This window comes from Struthio camelus, chromosome Z, assembly GCF_040807025.1.
Source record: "Struthio camelus isolate bStrCam1 chromosome Z, bStrCam1.hap1, whole genome shotgun sequence".
In the NCBI taxonomy this organism is placed as follows: domain Eukaryota; kingdom Metazoa; phylum Chordata; class Aves; order Struthioniformes; family Struthionidae; genus Struthio; species Struthio camelus.
Window position 1 is genome coordinate 65,699,820 of NC_090982.1, and position 17,581 is coordinate 65,717,400.

A 17,581-nucleotide genomic window follows, 5' to 3' on the forward strand; every position below is an offset into this window, starting at 1 on the left:
TTTGGACAAGCCCTTTGCTGAGATTGACAGATTTTAGCACTCACGACCTTTGTGTAAAGGAACTAAGAATACTTATGAGCACGCCTTACTCCTCTAAGGGAAGCCTCTGCCAGAAGAGAAAGAAATGGAAGAAAAAGATAATAATTGTTTCCATCCTCTGTCTCTTTGTTGAGAGAGGCTGTTCCTTACATAGGATGACACAGCACTGACCCCAATGAGTGGTAAAGAGCAGTAGGAAGCCAGAGGAACAAGTAAGACAAAACAGTCAAACTGCTCCAGCAGATCCAGCATTAAAAGGGTTATGGGAAGTATTATTAACATTAACATAATAGGGTATTAAATGACAAATAGATTTTGTATTTGAAGATCTGGTTTTCTACCTGTCACCAATACTCCACACCTTTGTTGCAATCTCAATCATTTAGTACCAACTTTTTTTTTTTTTTTTTAATACTATAAACTATTTGTCATTCCATCTTGTCAAACACGAAAGGACTCTGTAGTAACAAAGGATATCGGGACTAGCCCATGGCTACTCTCATTAAAGATATTTCACATATTGGTTTAGTATACGTGAAACATATTTACAGATATTTACAAGATTGTTATTGCTGATAATGAACAGAAAAATAAATCTACCTTTCTGTCCAAGAAAAAACTCCCCAGATGTCCATTCCAAAAGATGAAAAAGTAAATATTTACGGGGAAATTGGTGCAGTAGATTTCAGTATAAAGTATACATTTGAAGTATAAATTTAAATCAAACTCTGAATCAGGTTTTTCAGATGACAGCTTACAGCTATACAGAGAAAAATTTACCTTGGAATCGGAAATTTTCTCTCACCTTTTTTAATGCTTTCTATAAAGTTTATAAACATAGCATGTCACAATAACAGAAAATAAATTTGTAGTACTTATATATCAAATATATATTGCTTATATAATTTTATAACTAAAATCTCTCATTTATTATCCTAATTTATGTATTACATGCATGTATTTAAAGAATAACTGGGAAAACATTTTAATAGAATACACGCAATACAGCAAAGAGCTACCAAACCACCGGCTTTCCTATGGAAAACAACTTTTCAGGCGATACTTGCCTGAAGGGAGGCTTGGAAAAGAATCTCAACTACCTTATGATAAGGAGTATAACTGTGACTTTTAATGACAAAAATGACCTGAGTGTTCTTGAAAACTTATGCAAATGCAAGTCTCAATCTGCCCATAAACATTTAAAGACTGTGATCGAAACAATACACATATGCTGAAATTAAAAATGATGTGATCCTTAGTCAACACAACTTCTTTGACTAAGATTTTAGTTCAGTCTAGTCCAGCTCAAGTGTAATTCTCATACAAATAGGTTAAATTCCCATAAGTTGCGTATTTGTGTATTTTTATCATACTCAGTTGTCACTTACTGCCAAAACAAACAATTTGAATTTCAGTTCAAGCTTTCTCTTAAGATTATTGTTCCTTGGGTGTCTCCTGACAGGGTTTTTCTAATCCTGCACTTTACTCTCTCTGCCTTTTTATAAATCAAATGAAAGATAATCAGACCCACCTGAACTAACTTCACAGTGAGTCAACCAAAACAGTTTTGCACTTATACGCATCATATTTCTGCACTTTTCATTAAAATGACTTAAAGACATGCTTATAATTTCTCTGTGAGGTCTTACAACCTATTACGCCACATTAAAAGCAAGAACTATAACAGGAGGGATTTTCAAAAGCCTCTAAGTCAATCAGTTTCTAACACATTTCAAAACTTGTGAAAACCCTGCACAGTAAGGTAATTTCAAAACCACAAGTACTATCTACTTTTTAATATAAATAACTCATTCAGCTTTATTAAGTAGCAAATACTTTGTTCATGTAGACCTAAAATAATTTTATCAAACCCAGACAAATACCATGCAAAATAAAACATCTGGAATAACCTAAAACATTGTGTTTGAGACATCATTTCCAATGATAGTCTGGAACTAAGGAGGAGATTCACAAGTCTTTAAACTCGAAAGGAAGAGATTGATTTAAAAAATTACAGAAGGGTTTATTTTCCTCGCACTTAAATTAGGAAGAGTTCAACTGGAATCAATGTTTAACTACAAAATTGCAGAAGTATAACAAAGACGTGAGAACTTGATCTAAGGGTATTGAACTGAACGGCAGTCTTTTGACGATTTGAAATTGGACTCTAAATAGGAAGTGGAGCAGAACATAAAACTTAATTTCAGATAAAGGAATTTTAAGCTTAATTCCTAAAACACCTGATAAATTTAACAGTGTAACTAACACACAGCAAAAGTTGCATCAGTCCCCCTGTATTTTGAAAATTCCAACTGAACTTTTCCTTCGCTTTATGAAAACCACAAAATCTTAGTTCTAGATCCACTGACTGTGATAGACGAGAAAAATAAGATCATTGTTTAGGCTGACGTTCATACTGGCCTTAATGATAGGACTTAACTGCTAGCATTACAGGTGGGGCTTAGTATGTACATAAATAGTGGCACTGATAAGGTAACGGTATTTTTGAGCCAAACTTATTACAGTATGCATATAATTTTTCACGGTATTAATTCTGTTATTTTATCATTTTGTTATTTGTATCAATTTTTATAAACCTTGGAATAATGCCTGTCCTCATAATAAAGGGGGTAGAACCTGTATAAAATCAAGAGATTTTGTCTTCTTTTATAGGAAGAGATAATGAAGTTAAGCATAAAACATTTGCTTGAATAACGATCAGTTTAATGTGCTCAAAGTACTAGCAGAAACACACCAACCTTCAAAAGGTAAGAAAGAATATGTATTGGGACAGAGAAAAATAAAATTTGTCTTTATGTTTTTTCTTCAATGATGTACATGCAGAATTTAAAAAATAGACCGAACTATCTTTCGTTACAAAACATTCCTGCTATGCTGAACGTCACAAAAGTAATTCTGTAACTCTTGTGAGGCACTCTGCATATATAATCGTGAGTTCACGCATAACCGAGGTAAGACAACAAGGAGAGTGCACAAAGAAATCTGGACAAGACCATCCCTGTTTATTTCTTGCTCTAGGGTTTGTATACATTTTAAACAAGGCAGACCAACTAACATTTGTCAGTATCTCAGCTGCAATCTTTACTAACACAGATGACACATTTGATATGATAAAAGATCTATTGGTCAGATATATCAAGAAATGCAGGGTATAGGTAGAATTAATGCCAAAGGGAAAAAAGGAAAACTGAAAAACACTGAACAATTCCTTATTTGAACTGAAAAAGTATGGCTGAATCATTTTTGTGTATCAAAGGAAGAGGCCTATGACACTTACTGTACCTGTGCAGTATGTTACACTTTCTGATATTCAGTGATACTCAGTTTATATTGCATTACTCTGGAATTACAGATATATGCAGTATTGATTTTAAAAATGTTAATAAGATTCAAATCTTAAAAAGAAAGAACAATTTTTTTGGAAAATAGGATTTAGGAAGCAAAATCCAATTACAAAAAAATTCTGATATCCCTTAATATTTTGTGAATTCAAATGGAATTCCTGTCAGAAGTGACAGATGTAGAACATAAAGTGCATTTCTGTAATTAAGACCCGAGATAGATAACACACGTTTTCCCGAATAAAGGAAAACTTTTTACAACATTTTTAAATACTACCTATGAAAAACAAAAACATTCATTTACTGTAAGGTACCATAAAAATGATTAATATACCAAAAATATGATACAAAGTAATATATCTATTATGCTTAATAGAATTTATAACATACTTTGCAGTATATTTATGCTTAGTATAGTCTAATATTACTTTGGTTTTCTTCACACCTTTAACTATTATTCAGTTACTATTATCACAGCCCTGGCCTGCATTAGATCCCGAAGAGCCAGAGTGTTTGACCTGAAGGGTTTACAAGTTAAGCAAGAATTCTGGACATATTTACTATCCATGAATATCCTAATACGTTTGTTTATAGTATGAGCTTCCAGGGTTGCACTGATTGCTAGATTTTGAAGTTTGCTATAGTGAAAACTACAAGAGTTTTCCTAGAGTAAGCTTACTAGTTCATATAGTCAACTTGAACAATATAATCTTGGAAGTAATTACTATAGCCTCAGAACATTGTTTGAGCAAGCAGAGTTCCCTGATTTGTAAGACAACGTAGACTTTAACATTCGATAACGGAAATCTCTAGTGAATGTTTTCTGAACTTTGACAGCTTTCAGGCACACTTTACAGAAGTCTCAGTCTAATATGTGGTTAATTTTCTAATGTCAGTCGATTTTGAACACATCCTTAGGATTACCACTAAAATCAAAGCTGGCTTATTACTAAGCTTCTGTCCTCTTTTGCAAAGAGAAAGATAGAGACAAGAGAGAGAAACACTCTTTTTACCAGCCACAGAGAGAAAGAGACCGACTAGGGATGCTGGGTATTATTTTATGAGCAACTAATTGAGGAAAAAATAAAAATAGAAATAGTGGATTAAAACAGAAGACTTTGCAGGGATGACAGATTCAGGACGCATACTTTGATAAAAATACAACAACTATACTGCAAAATCTTCATCCTTATACATATTTATGCTGTGTAGTACCCAAACCATCAACATTTGGATTTCGTAATTTTCATGATTTCACCAGGGTGCACAGTTCTCTTAAAGTCTCTGACTTCAGGAAAGCATCTTTCTATGTAAGGCAGGACCTAAACACATCTTTAAGTGCCATTGATGTTACCCAAATTTAATAATAAAATAATTCTTAAGTTATTAATCAATATATCAATTAATTAAATTAACAATCTTAAATTGGGATCCTTGATACATTTTGAAGGTTTTCTGAACACTTCAATCATTTGATTCCCTTACCACAATTAAAAATAAAGTAGAAAATACTTCATGCCTCGGTAGCATTCTTACATTTTGTTGTTAGTTTCTACATTAGTTGTTAGGTCTCACTGCTCAGACAGTATTTTGAGGCTTTTCTGTTTTCTCATGTGTGGCAATTAAATTTCATCATCCAAAGATTACCAGACTGTTTCAAAATTGTTCTAACAAGAAAAATTAAAATAAATCTTTAAAACTACTTAAAACTAACATGTAGTTAAAAACTGGGCAGATGATATTTGTCTAAAGTAACTTTCACTGAAACATATTTACAGGTTTACACTTTGAAACTGTGAAAAGTGTATCTTTTTCAAATATTTGATTAAGTACTTCAAAACGCTGAAGTAATTCAGCACTTAAATTATAATGTTTGATGTAATTTCTGGCATCACAACAGCAAGTGTCACATAAAAGAAAAACATCTTTTTTAAAGTAAGGTCTTGACAGCAGTCTGGCATAGTCAGCAATCTTTTCCACAAATTGGAAGGCTGGTTATAATCAAACTTGTAAGGAGGGAATTAGGTTTTTTCCTCCTCTTTAAACAATGTAAACACTTAAAATGTTCGCCCCCAATCCTCTCTAATTATTCTAACGCTCTGTATTTGGAAAAAAAGCTTAAGTAGGCAAATATTTAACAGGAATAATTTCAACTCGTGATACTAAATGTGATATCGATATTAATAAAGATCTGCCAGTAGATGTAAAATAGATGTCTTGCCACCACCCATCAATTAGCCGGTAGCCTCACTGCAGAATCAGTCCTGATTCTGCAAAAAGTTCTGCATGACCTAAGCCTTACTCTCACACTGCTCTGTTATCTTTAGTGAATTTCTACCCTTATGGTTGCAAGTCTTGGCTGAAATGCAGTGTTTATTAATCAAGCACAGGGTCATATTAATGCAGTTACATAGCCTCTGAACCAGCATTTTTTCTATCCCAGCCAACTCAGAGCATAAGCAGACACTGCGCAAGTGTCTGCACCATCTGTGTAGACATACCCGATAAAGCATGTCACAACTCACTCTCCATCCCACACTCCCCCAAGAGGATAGGGAGAGAACAATGGAAAAAATCTCCTGCTACACACAGTTATTTCTTGATAGTAGTCTGTTTTTATCTATACGCAATTTCTCATATGTAAACTAATGTGGAATAGGTAAACCGTTACATATTCTGCAAGTTATCCTGCGTGTTGACAATTCTATTGCATTAATGAATGATCAATAAACTAAAAATGATTATGTGAACTAAGTGAGACGTAATAAATGCTTTTAACTTTTCGGCAATCAAAATTACTTGCTCAGGTACAACGCTTTGTTTTTTTTACAGTTTGATTTTATTATATTCAAATATAAATGTTTATTATATCAAAGTGTCTCAATTCTTTTCTGTTATTCAGTTATAAATGTGTCACAATAAAGATATACTTTTAAATTTCCTGTTTACCATCTTTAAATACTTAAGATTCTACCTTCCATCCCACTTCCTACCTGAATCACACACATTTAACTTTTAAATAATTCCTAAAAAATGAGTTTATCTTTTGTTAGTTTTGGTTTTATCCATTTCCACAATCCATTCAATTGTTCAGTATCTGGTTTTTTTGCAGTATGATACTTTGTCAAAATTTATATATCGATTTATTTTCAATGACATTCTCCCATCTTTTGCTCCCTCCACGTACTACTCTCTTTTATAGTTTACTTTTTCCCCCTGATCTGTATTAGAATCTAGCACTTAGTGTGACATTTACTTTTGCTTCTTGATTAATGAATTCATAGTTTTCTAACACTTTTTTTTGCCAGTAGTCATAAGATCAAGTATGACTATTCAGGCCTATTTTCATTTCTGTAACGTACCAACCATAAAATACAAGGTAGTGAGATAACTTTACAGAGACCAAAGCCAAGTTTAAGATACAACACCATGACAGTATGACAAAAACTTACAAACACATCTCTTTCTAAGTGTTTTCACAATTAATAACATTAAGTAAGTTTAGAGGTCCTTCCAACACTGCTACAAGACAGGAGTATTATAGGTTCGCAGTCACAGGCTGCTTCTTAATTGTTCAAACATATATCCTAAATTTTAATCTGCATCTTCTTCAAAGTTGATTAATCAGAACTAAAATGTTCTATAATGTTTTAGAGAAAAATATCAGTATTTGGTGAGAGTGAAAAGGAGAAACTTCAGTAAACTACTTTTAGCTCTATTGGAACCGTGATGAAAATAAAAGGTGCGCTGTAAGTGCAGACAGGCTCAAACATTCTTAAAATTCAGGCAACTAGATCTGGACCTGTTTTTTGTGGGGGACCTTTGGACCACCTCTAGTTATAAGGCTGAAATTCACAAAAGACAGAAAAGCCTTATCTACTTATATATTAGCCAGTGATACTGTGGAATAGGAATAAGACAGTTGTGCCAAGGCCCTGACATGCTCACTACGTATTTTGGAGGTGTTCCGTTTTGGACTGCCAGTGGGAGGTCATTAGTGTGCTCCTGGAACCGTAGCTTCCAGTGTAACTTCATCCAAAAGAGCACATCTGATCTGTGGTAAAACACTAATGTAGGTGTACCTTTCAGTTAATATTCCTATTGAAATTTTAACTCTCTCCAGCCAATCTTAAGCTCTGCAAACTCTTTGGTCCTTTACAAGAAACTGCCTCATCAGGCAACTATACTTTTTCTTTCCATACAGATTGTAAGTTTTGTACAGTTCGAAAGACAAGCTGACAGGCTTGTGACTGACATCTGGAAAACGATGACATTTGAAATGCAGTGGGTAGAATACAAAAGTCAAGAATGATAATTTAAAACTTTGTACTAACCAACTTTATATAAATCACAGTAATTAATCAGAAAGATGGCACTACGGGAAAAGATATCTAACAAGTGTCAAATGATGCTTCCAGAATTTTAGTACTTATTGACATCAGCTGAAGTCTGGACAAAAGCAGCCAACAGGAACAATGTAGATGGTTTCATCACTTAAACTATTTTAGTATTCAAAATAATTTAAGCATGTTATTTACTCATTAAATGTTAATGTTTGATAATTCCAGGTGGGTTCTGGTTTAGCTGATATTTTGATTAAATTTATTTTTTTTAATAAAAAAAGCTTTCCTTTTCCTTGAAAAATCTAAAATGTATTTCTAGAATCCTAATTTTTCCTGTACGCCAAAAACATTGACACAGCATCCCAAGGCACAGAATACGCTATTATTACTCCTGATTTAGTAAAGACAGAAAAATTACTTACTAAAGAAATCTAGACAGTAAATTTATTTGCTAAATAAATCTACTTCCCTTTTAAATAAGCTACGTACTAAAGATTGTAAATAAACACTCCAAATAACATACACAATGCGACCTGTAAAATACTGCACAAGACATCCATAACCCCGCACTTTTTTAATCTCTCCTTTAGTAAAAAGCTCAGGTCTTAGTCTGAATTTTGGCAATACTCGCCAAAAGCAAGTGAGCTATTGTCCTGATAACGAAGACAATCTGACTACTGAACCTTTAAGAACGGATTAGAAAATTACTTAATCCTCAATGTCTGCCTCATTCTGTTTTGATCCTTTATATCCAGACCATATTCTAGTTATACACTGAATTTACCACCTGACTTTCAGTCATCACCTTCAAGCACTACATACTCAGTCTACCTACGTATAGGAGTCACTTTTGCTCCTTCCAAACCATACCAAGTATGCTGAATAAGTCTTTTAAATTTATTCTTCAGGTAGGGTATTTGGACTAGTAAGTTCACTGATAGATTCTCTACCAGCAGAAATTTTTTATTTCCTTTGATCATACCGTGAGTTACATTTCTTTGTGTAAAACTTCTTCAATAAGGGGAACAACATTAGGACATTGATTTTCTCTTTTCAGAGACATCTGTAAAATAACTCACTAGATAACCTGAAAAACTGACACGAAGAGAGCTAAGAGAGTAACACCTTACTGGATAATTTTACCAGACCTACAAAGCCATTATTTTAATTGTTTGATTTAAAGACTAACAGTGGTAGTAAATGTAATACTTTTTCAGTAATTTTTCCATCTAGTTACTATCACTGTTAAAAGTATGCTCAGTTTCTCCGCCCATATCAAGACCTCCTTTAGAAGTCCCAGCTTACCTTTCTTTTGACTTACTAAATAGGTTGTGCTTCATAGAAACTTGAAAAATAGCACACCTAAACCCATCCCTGCCATAAGGCAGGATCAACTGTTTCTAAACCAGTCCTAAATAGTATTTGTCTCATCTGCTTTTAAAAAATTCCACTAATGGTCTAGATCATCTCTTCCAATACTTTATTATACTTATTTTCAGGAAGTTTTCCCTAACATCTAAGCTAAATCTCTTCAGCTGCAATTGAAGCCTATTATCTCCTGTCCTCTCCACAGGGATTACATAGAATAATTCCTCTCCATGGTAGCCTTTAACATTCTTGAAGAGCATTAATATATCCCTTTACAAAGTCATCGCCTCTCCAAACTAAACAGCCCTCGTTCTTACAGACTTCAAATATTATGCTTTCCAGATCATCAGTCATCTTTGTTGCTCTCCAGTACGCTCTCTTAAGGTGTCTCGCATCTTTTTTTCAAGTGCAATGGCTAAAACTGGGCAAAGTATTCAGACTGCAGCCCGGCTCAGGTTGAACAGACAATGACTCTGCCTTGCTTACAACGTGCCTTTTTTAAAATATAATTCATTTTAGTCTTTTTCAAAAGCATAGCACTGTCAACTTGCAGTCAGCTAGCTATTTATTGTATTTCCTAGATTCTAAGCTGCATAAGTGGTACCTAACATCTTGTGTTTGCGTAACTGATAATTTCTAAGCAGAAGTTGCACAAGACAGGATAAGCCAATTTGCTAAGCTCTTTTCGCCCTTGAATCACCCTTTTTCCAAGGCACATATTCTGTTTACTTTGACTTGGCTTTTCACCTCTGTGAATTGATTCCATCCACTAACCTGGTACAAAACTATTCCAGCAAAGATCAAATGAGCAATTTTTCTCCATGTTAACAAACTGAATCAGATCAGCAAACGCTCCAGCATGGAATAGGGCTAGTGCAAGGGAAGGGAGTGAGCCACCCAGCTCTTCACTTGGACAACTGCTTGTGGAACTCCACCCTTAGCATATAAGTTTGCACTTTTTCTTTCTTTCTTCTTTCATCTTCCCTTTCCCTGCCCCATATATTTTCTGCAGTCTGCAAATTTAGTAAAGGTACTCCATCCTGTTTCCCAGATCATTAATAAAGAGATTCCTGGGAACCCCACTTTCCAGTTTGATTACAGACAACTGATAACTACTCTCTCAGCATTTTGTTACTGTTTTGTTAGCGTCAATATCTCTGGGACTCCCCTATCCAATTCTTAATGTGCTTCAGTGAATTTCATCAAGTTCAAGTGATTTTAATGCACTTATCTAAATAGCCTCAAGTTTGTTTATTCTGTTCGTAAATGCTTGCTTCTGTCTCACTGGTTGTGTGTAACCGTATGATCGAAGTTAACCATTATACTAAAGACTTGGGTAAAATAGGCATTTAAGCTTGTTTCCTCTTTCTTTAGCATTTGAACAACTCTTTTCTTGCTCATCCTTCTCCTGTTACTGTACTTAACAATGATTTCCATTAATCATTTTGCCCTTCACCATTTGCACCTTATTTGGCATCTTTTTAATTTTGTCTTAAGTTTTGGCATGTGCTTATTTTTAGAATTTTTAACTAGGTACTCCAAGAACTTGTTGAATAGGCTCTTTCCTGTCATATGCTTTTCTCAGCAGGTACTAGAACAGACCACATCCTGAGCTCTGACAATACTCAAAAAAGCAACAGCAAGGTTATTTTGATCATTAGGTTACCTACAGATTCTGAACAGGTTTATCTCCTACCTGTTATTCATTTCACAGAAGGTGAAAAACCTGACATATAGCACTCACTTTCCTCTTTTTTTCCCCTAATGTCTGGCCTTGAATAAAAGGTATCTTTCACAACAACACCTTAGTATTAACTATGAGTATCATCCAAGTATTACTTTAGCCAGTCACTGTGCAGGTAGATTTCCTGTAATCACGCTGCAATATCTCCTCTGAAGTAATTGGCACCAAAACAGAGATAACGTTTAAGTAATGGTACTACAGATGCCATGCATAGCACTGCTCTGTATGATTTATGTATCCATATATGTACATACGGTCTTCTTTCATTTCTATACTTCTACTTGTAATTCTTTTTTTATATGTCCAACAACTGCATTCACTGTCTTACTGATGAGAGAGTTTTCATTCTTTTAGTGACTGAGCATGATTCCTAGAACCTTTTTAAAGCCACTGCTTTGTAAAACATGGTTCCAGTTTTCATACACAAGTCCCAGATACTGCAATTTTCATTTGCCAAACTGGTCGCTGTTCAAGCTCACCCATTATTCAAGAGAATTCACATTTTTTTCTAAAAATGATGTTATAATTTCTACCAGTCTTTAAACCGTGTATCATGTGTAAGTTTTTTCTGGCAATGAATTTGCATTTTCTTCCATGTTTTTTATATTGTTGAAAATTGGACCAAGGATCCACTCCAGAAATATGTCCAACAACTCTGGAGTGCCTGAAAACTTGTCTATTTTTTTCAGTTCAGCTAATACAGGGTGTTACATCTTCCTGTACCAAAATATGCACCTTACTTACCACTACAAACTTAGCAACTTGAGCATATTTAGTAAGAAATGAAATGTAAAATTTGTCTGACTAAAAAGGGGGCATCTAAAGATCCTATTTTGCTAAGGTTTGTGGAAATAAATGTGAAACTGAGTTTTTCAACTTGAGTCATTGACTCTATTTGAATCATTCAGAAGAACTGTAAAAGTCTTAACTCAGTAACTTCGCATGTGCATTTAAGTACCTTTGCAAGTCAAAATGTCAAGAAAGCTTTCCAAGTCAGAGCACGTATGTCCCAACCAAAAAATACATCAAAATGAGAGTATTTCAAATCTAGCAACTTGCCCAACTGCGCATACATATCTAAAGAATGTGTGAAAGAAAAAATGCTACCTGTAGAACTTATTTGCATACTAGGATCCTTTCATTATTACCATTTTACAGTTTTAAGGAAAATCACTCTTCTTTGAAAAAAAAAAATCTACATTCCAACAATATAGTGATCACATTCGTCCACATATTTTTGTGTTAAAAATACTAAACAACTTTAACACCGGAATGTTAACTGGAAATCTGCACATCACCTGCTATAATACACTCTTACCTTCATTTTCTTTAGGTTTTACAGCTCTTTCTTCTTTTCTCTGCTTTGCTTCCAGCAGTTCACGTTTCAGCTGTCGCACTTCTTTCCGCAGCTCCTCACTGCAAAGAGAACAATATTTACAAGAATTTAATCTTCTGGGAATGTAAAGCCACTCAGGAGAAACAGAATCAAAGTTAATGGGCAGTAAATCTCTGCTATAAACAAAGGGAATGTACTGACTCACTGATGCTAGGAACTTGGCTTAAAAATCAATTAGAACCTAAAGAAAGTTCATCTTTTCATTAGCAAAGACAGCAAAAGAATGTAACAGATGACTTATTTTAAGAGCCCATTAGAAATATGTCAAGGGCATGAATAATAAAACAAAGAACTCCCATTTGTATTTTTAATTTAACATTGTATTATCATAATATTTAACTACAAGAATCACACACAGAACATTTCAAACGGAGACACTGCCAAATAAATACTACATATATTATAAAAATCAGTTTACTAAAGTAATAAATCTTAGCATCTTGGATTTCTTAGATGGACAGAAAATGCAGTTGCTGAGTAACAAATTATTACATATGAAAATCAATTCAATTTTCCAATATTTACAAAAAATGATCAGCTAATAACACTAGAAAGAAGAAACCAAAAGGCTGCAAGTCAGTGTGCCAATATTAAAGGAAATGTCTGTCCTATTTTGCTGTATTGTTATATCAAACAAAATGCTACTTTATTGGGGGAGGAGCTATTTCTTTGCTCTTTTGCTCTTCCAGTGACAACAAAATTCTGCAGATGTTAAATAGCTGAATAGCTAAAGTTGTTCTCCTAAAATATTTAAGCAGTAGGTCAATTCTTGTACAAAGCTGTTATTAAAATTGAAGAAAAAGGTTCTTCACAGAATCTCTGAGGTTGGCAGGCGTCTCCGGAGACTGTGCAGTTCAAACCCCCTGCTCAAACAAGCTCAGCAACAGCAGGCTGCTTAGGACTGAGTCCAGCCAGGTTTTGAGTATTTCCAAGGAAGGAGACTCCATAACTTCTCTGAGCAACTCGTTCAAGTACTTGACCACCCTCACCATAAAAGAAAGAAGTGTTTTCTACTGTTTAAATGGAATTTCTTGTATTTCAATTTGTGCCCATTTGTGCCATTCTAATGGTTACCAGTAGATGAGAACTGATCATTACTTCATGTTTTTCTGATGTTAGAATTTGTATTTAATTTTAATTTTTTATTTTTTTTTATTTAGAATTTCTACTTCCTTAATTTCAGTTCTGACTGATTTAGCGTTCAAAGTCACTGAATAGCAGAAACAGATATAATGCAGAAACGTGCCATTGATGCGTCTCCCTAAGAATTCAATTACATAAACAGAGCTCTTATCTGTAATACCATTTCTCACAATACTGGCCTTTCTTAAGCAAAGGCTTGGAAATACAGGGTGAGGATTTCTTTTGTAGTTTACTTTCAGCTGGGCGTGTACATAAATGTTTCCAGTTCAGCATGTAAATAAATATTGTTAGATGACTTCATTAGAACTGATCAAACTGTTTTATCTAGAAAATTTCTAAAGAAATCAAGCCTAAGAATCCATTTACCTTTCTGGTTCAACTCTGGCTCAGTATGCCTCAATTTGTTAGGACTGATCAGACCTTAGGAATCTAGAAGCTGTGGAGAACCTGGATAACTTTAGATTGATATCTAATTACACCTTAAAGACATGAAGCATGGTGCCCAAAGTCCACCAGCTTTCCTGGTAAACTATTTGTGTGCAGGATCGATGATCACCTCTACACTGTTATCTTGGGCACTACTCAGGCTTCTCTTCGATAAACCAATTAGATTGTATTTCTTAAGTTCTTTTTAAAGGAAGAGATGTTCTCCTGTCTTAAATCACTTTTATCTACTTCTTCTGAAGTCACTGCAGTATTTCTATAGCCATTTCGAATGTGGACCTCAGAATCAGGCCTTCTGATGGGTTCCAAAATTCCAGTAGTGCTTTACTGAGGGTACACTTGGTATCTTAGCTTTAATTCACCAAAGAATACAAGGTCATCACTGCACTGAGTGCTTACGCTATATTTCACAATGACTCTAGATCCATTTTGTAGCCACTTCTTTCCAAATTGTCATACGACGGTTGTTATACTATCCTGCAGCTACAACTTGCATTTCTGATTTCCAGTTGTATGACCTAGTATTTAGTGTAAGTATTGTAAGTTTTTTTGTTGCGTTGAGATCACTTAGCTATTTAATTCCTATTATTTGCAACAACAGCCTGTCCTCAGATACCCTATTGTTGTCTTAAAATATAAAGCTTTTTAGGCTTGACTGTTTTTTTTTTTTAAATGAAAAGAAGAATGCCAATGACTTCTAAATAAACATTTGATGCAAATCTACCTGCACTATAAACAGTGTACCAACTCAATTATTTTTATAAATCAAAAAAACGTTCAACTCCAAAGACTTCTAAGCCTATGTCATCCCCTCCCTTTAGTGTCCCGAAAAGGCAAGCTATCTACTACCTATGAAACCACACTGACTGGCGTTAGTTAAGACATTAGTGTCTACTTTTTTTTTTTTTTTTTTGGCTGATGAACATCCCAGATTAAGCATTCTGTTATTGCTGGTTAGGACTGAAGCAAGGCCAACTCTTCCATTTCTCTAAATCATACCTTTTGCCATGTTTAAACACTGAAATTACACTGGCAGTTCTACAATTCTTTATACTTTTTTTCTGTTTCCCAAGGTTTATTAAAAATTAACATGAGTAGAAAGCATTTCATTCTCACCAAATTTTTGGATTTAAGTAAAGTAGGCCTGTTAACTGGAAATGTTTAATTTCAAAGGATGCTGCCCAACTTCCTCCTTTTTAATGGATGTCAACTTTTTATTCCACTTGTATATGTTCCACATTTCAAATACAGACCATAATACCTATTGAATAATTTCTCATTTTCTATGTCATAAGATGGTAAAATTATTATATTAGATGACTCAATATATAACTTAGGATTCTCCCCTGCCCTCAGCTGTTTAAGAAATGCTTCCTTGCTCGCTTTAAGCCCCACGGTCATTTCATTAATATTTCATTGATTCTTATTCATTTCTCTATTTCCATTTGAAACATTCTTTGCCATATCATTTTTTATTTTTCATGGATTTCTTGTTTCTTTTAAAGAATGATGTTTTCTTCCTAGTGTGATTTTTTTTCACATCCAGCATGGGTATCCCTGCACAATTCTTTTATTTTGATAATGCTTCATTCTGCATTTGATTTTCCAACTCATCTATACAAATTAAATGAAATCCCATCATGAATGCTGTAGGACTACTAATTTCTAGACCAGCAATAGAGTAGATCAACATATCTTAAACAATTTAGCTCACACTTAATGACCAAGAAGTACCTTTTCTCACTTCAGCAGAGTACAAGACAGCAGAAGTACTGCTGTAATTCATTTGCAGTTTTATGTATTTCATGGTGAAGCAAGCCTCAAACACTCCAAAGTATTGGCCTGGAAAATCTTTCAAGGTTCTGCTGTTTTCTATGATCCCAAGGTTAAAGAATTCTTCTCATTGATTGTTTCAATACATAAGTTGCCAGAGTTTCTTGACTCCAAGTCTTAGACTGTTTCAGAGATTCATACCACTGTAGTCATATAAAGTAAAAATTCTCTAGAAGCCTAGAAACATCCATATGGCTGGACAGACACCACACCGAACCTGCTGGAGATTGCTTGATCAACTGTAACCCTCCCACTGAATTTGAAAGAAAGTGGATGTTGGTGGATCAAGACCCCATCCCTATGAAATGCAATGGGAGTAGCTTGAACACAAGACTGGAGGCTAGTAATTTCTTAACTCTAATCTTGGTTCTACCACTAAGGACCTACTCACAAGTGGGCAAGCACAAGCTTGCATATCACCTGTGCCCTCAGCTGATGAGCTGTGAACAAGCATAGAGCCAAAAACTCATGACTCTGTTGATACGGTGTGGAGCTTCAGTACTTTAGTCCTCCTATCGATTCAAGCTCATTTAATTGTGTAGGTTTGGGGGGGGGGGGGGGGGGCTTGCCTAAGCATGAGCAAAGCCCATTTGTGTTGCTTGTTTCTTATGAGACATCTTCCATCTGTAAGCATTTACCTATATCAGTATTAAAGCTATATATTTCAATATACTTTTATATTAACAGTAGGGTTTTATGCAGTTATCATTATAAAGTGATGTATTCCATGCTTCAGCTTTCTAATAAACCTTTAAAAAAATTTAAATCGGGAATGAATATTTAATTAATAAGGAATAGAGTCAATTTGAAATTAGCCAAATATTTTAAGTTTAAATGAACAAACTTGCTTCTAAGTAAACAAATACTGAAGGTGTCTTGCTGCAAGCAGTAAGATGTCTTCTGAATTTACAGAGCATAACTTTTTAATTCAAAAAGGAGGAACTCCATATCAGACTTCACTTTGTCAGAATAAAGAGAACTGATTACAGAACTAAACACTAATTGTGCCTTAGGTGCAAATGATCATGATTGTACTTGCTATGCACAAACACAAAACTTCCTCTCTATCCTCTATAAATACTTGTCTCTGTGTTTGTATACCCATGAGCACATACATATAAACACAGTAACTAGCAGTATTTATCTAAACATATAAAATCTATAGCTAATATAACATACATGATACACAGACAAATAAGATCTAGCAAGGTACAAAATCTTATTAAAACATGGTTTAGGAAAGAGGTAGTCGCATATACTCAAAACTGTAATTTAGATATCCCCACATCCTGTGATCACAAAGCCCAGTAGACGTCAACATTCATTTGATACCCGTATTTTGACCACAAAATGCTTTAGAAATCTGAATGTGGCTTTCCATACACACTTAAATTTATCCTAACTCAAGTCTAAACTCCATCGCAATTCAGAGTAGGCACTGCTCCTCCTCTACACACCACTTTAACCCCCAGAGGGGCCCAAATTCCATGAAACTAGTCTAGTACACACTTATTCACGGAACCTGGTACAAACATTATTGACTGTGGCCACATTCTTTCAAAACTCAGTTACTCAGATGGCATACAGATCTCATACTCAGACAATTCACTCAGATAAAACGTACCTTTATAATGGAGAAACTATCCAGTAACTGAATGACTGACAGAAGAGTACAGTGTATTCTCCAACACTGGAGTTGGCATTTTTCTAAAAGGTACGCTCTAGGTGAAATGTGAACTAATTCAGGGAAGTGCTGTTGTCGGTAATGAGGATTAAATTAAATAATTATTTTTGATCTTACAGTATTTTATTTTCCTTCCTCTTTTTATGGTATTATAATTACATTTTTTTTTCAAAAAGGCCATTTCCTTTCATTTTGCTTTTATTATTTTTTCATTCAGCAGCAACA

At 34.4% G+C, this 17,581-nt stretch overlaps 1 protein-coding gene across 1 annotated transcript in view; it reads right to left on the reverse strand.

Moving 5' to 3' along the window:
• LOC104146914 (CWC27 spliceosome associated cyclophilin) overlaps positions 1-17,581 on the reverse strand; it is a 113,760-nt gene that overhangs the window by 25,589 nt on the left and 70,590 nt on the right. The window contains exon 11 of the mRNA XM_068926969.1: positions 12,175-12,272. Within this exon, the coding sequence (XP_068783070.1) occupies positions 12,175-12,272 (98 nt within the window). The remainder of the gene's footprint in view (positions 1-12,174; positions 12,273-17,581) is intronic.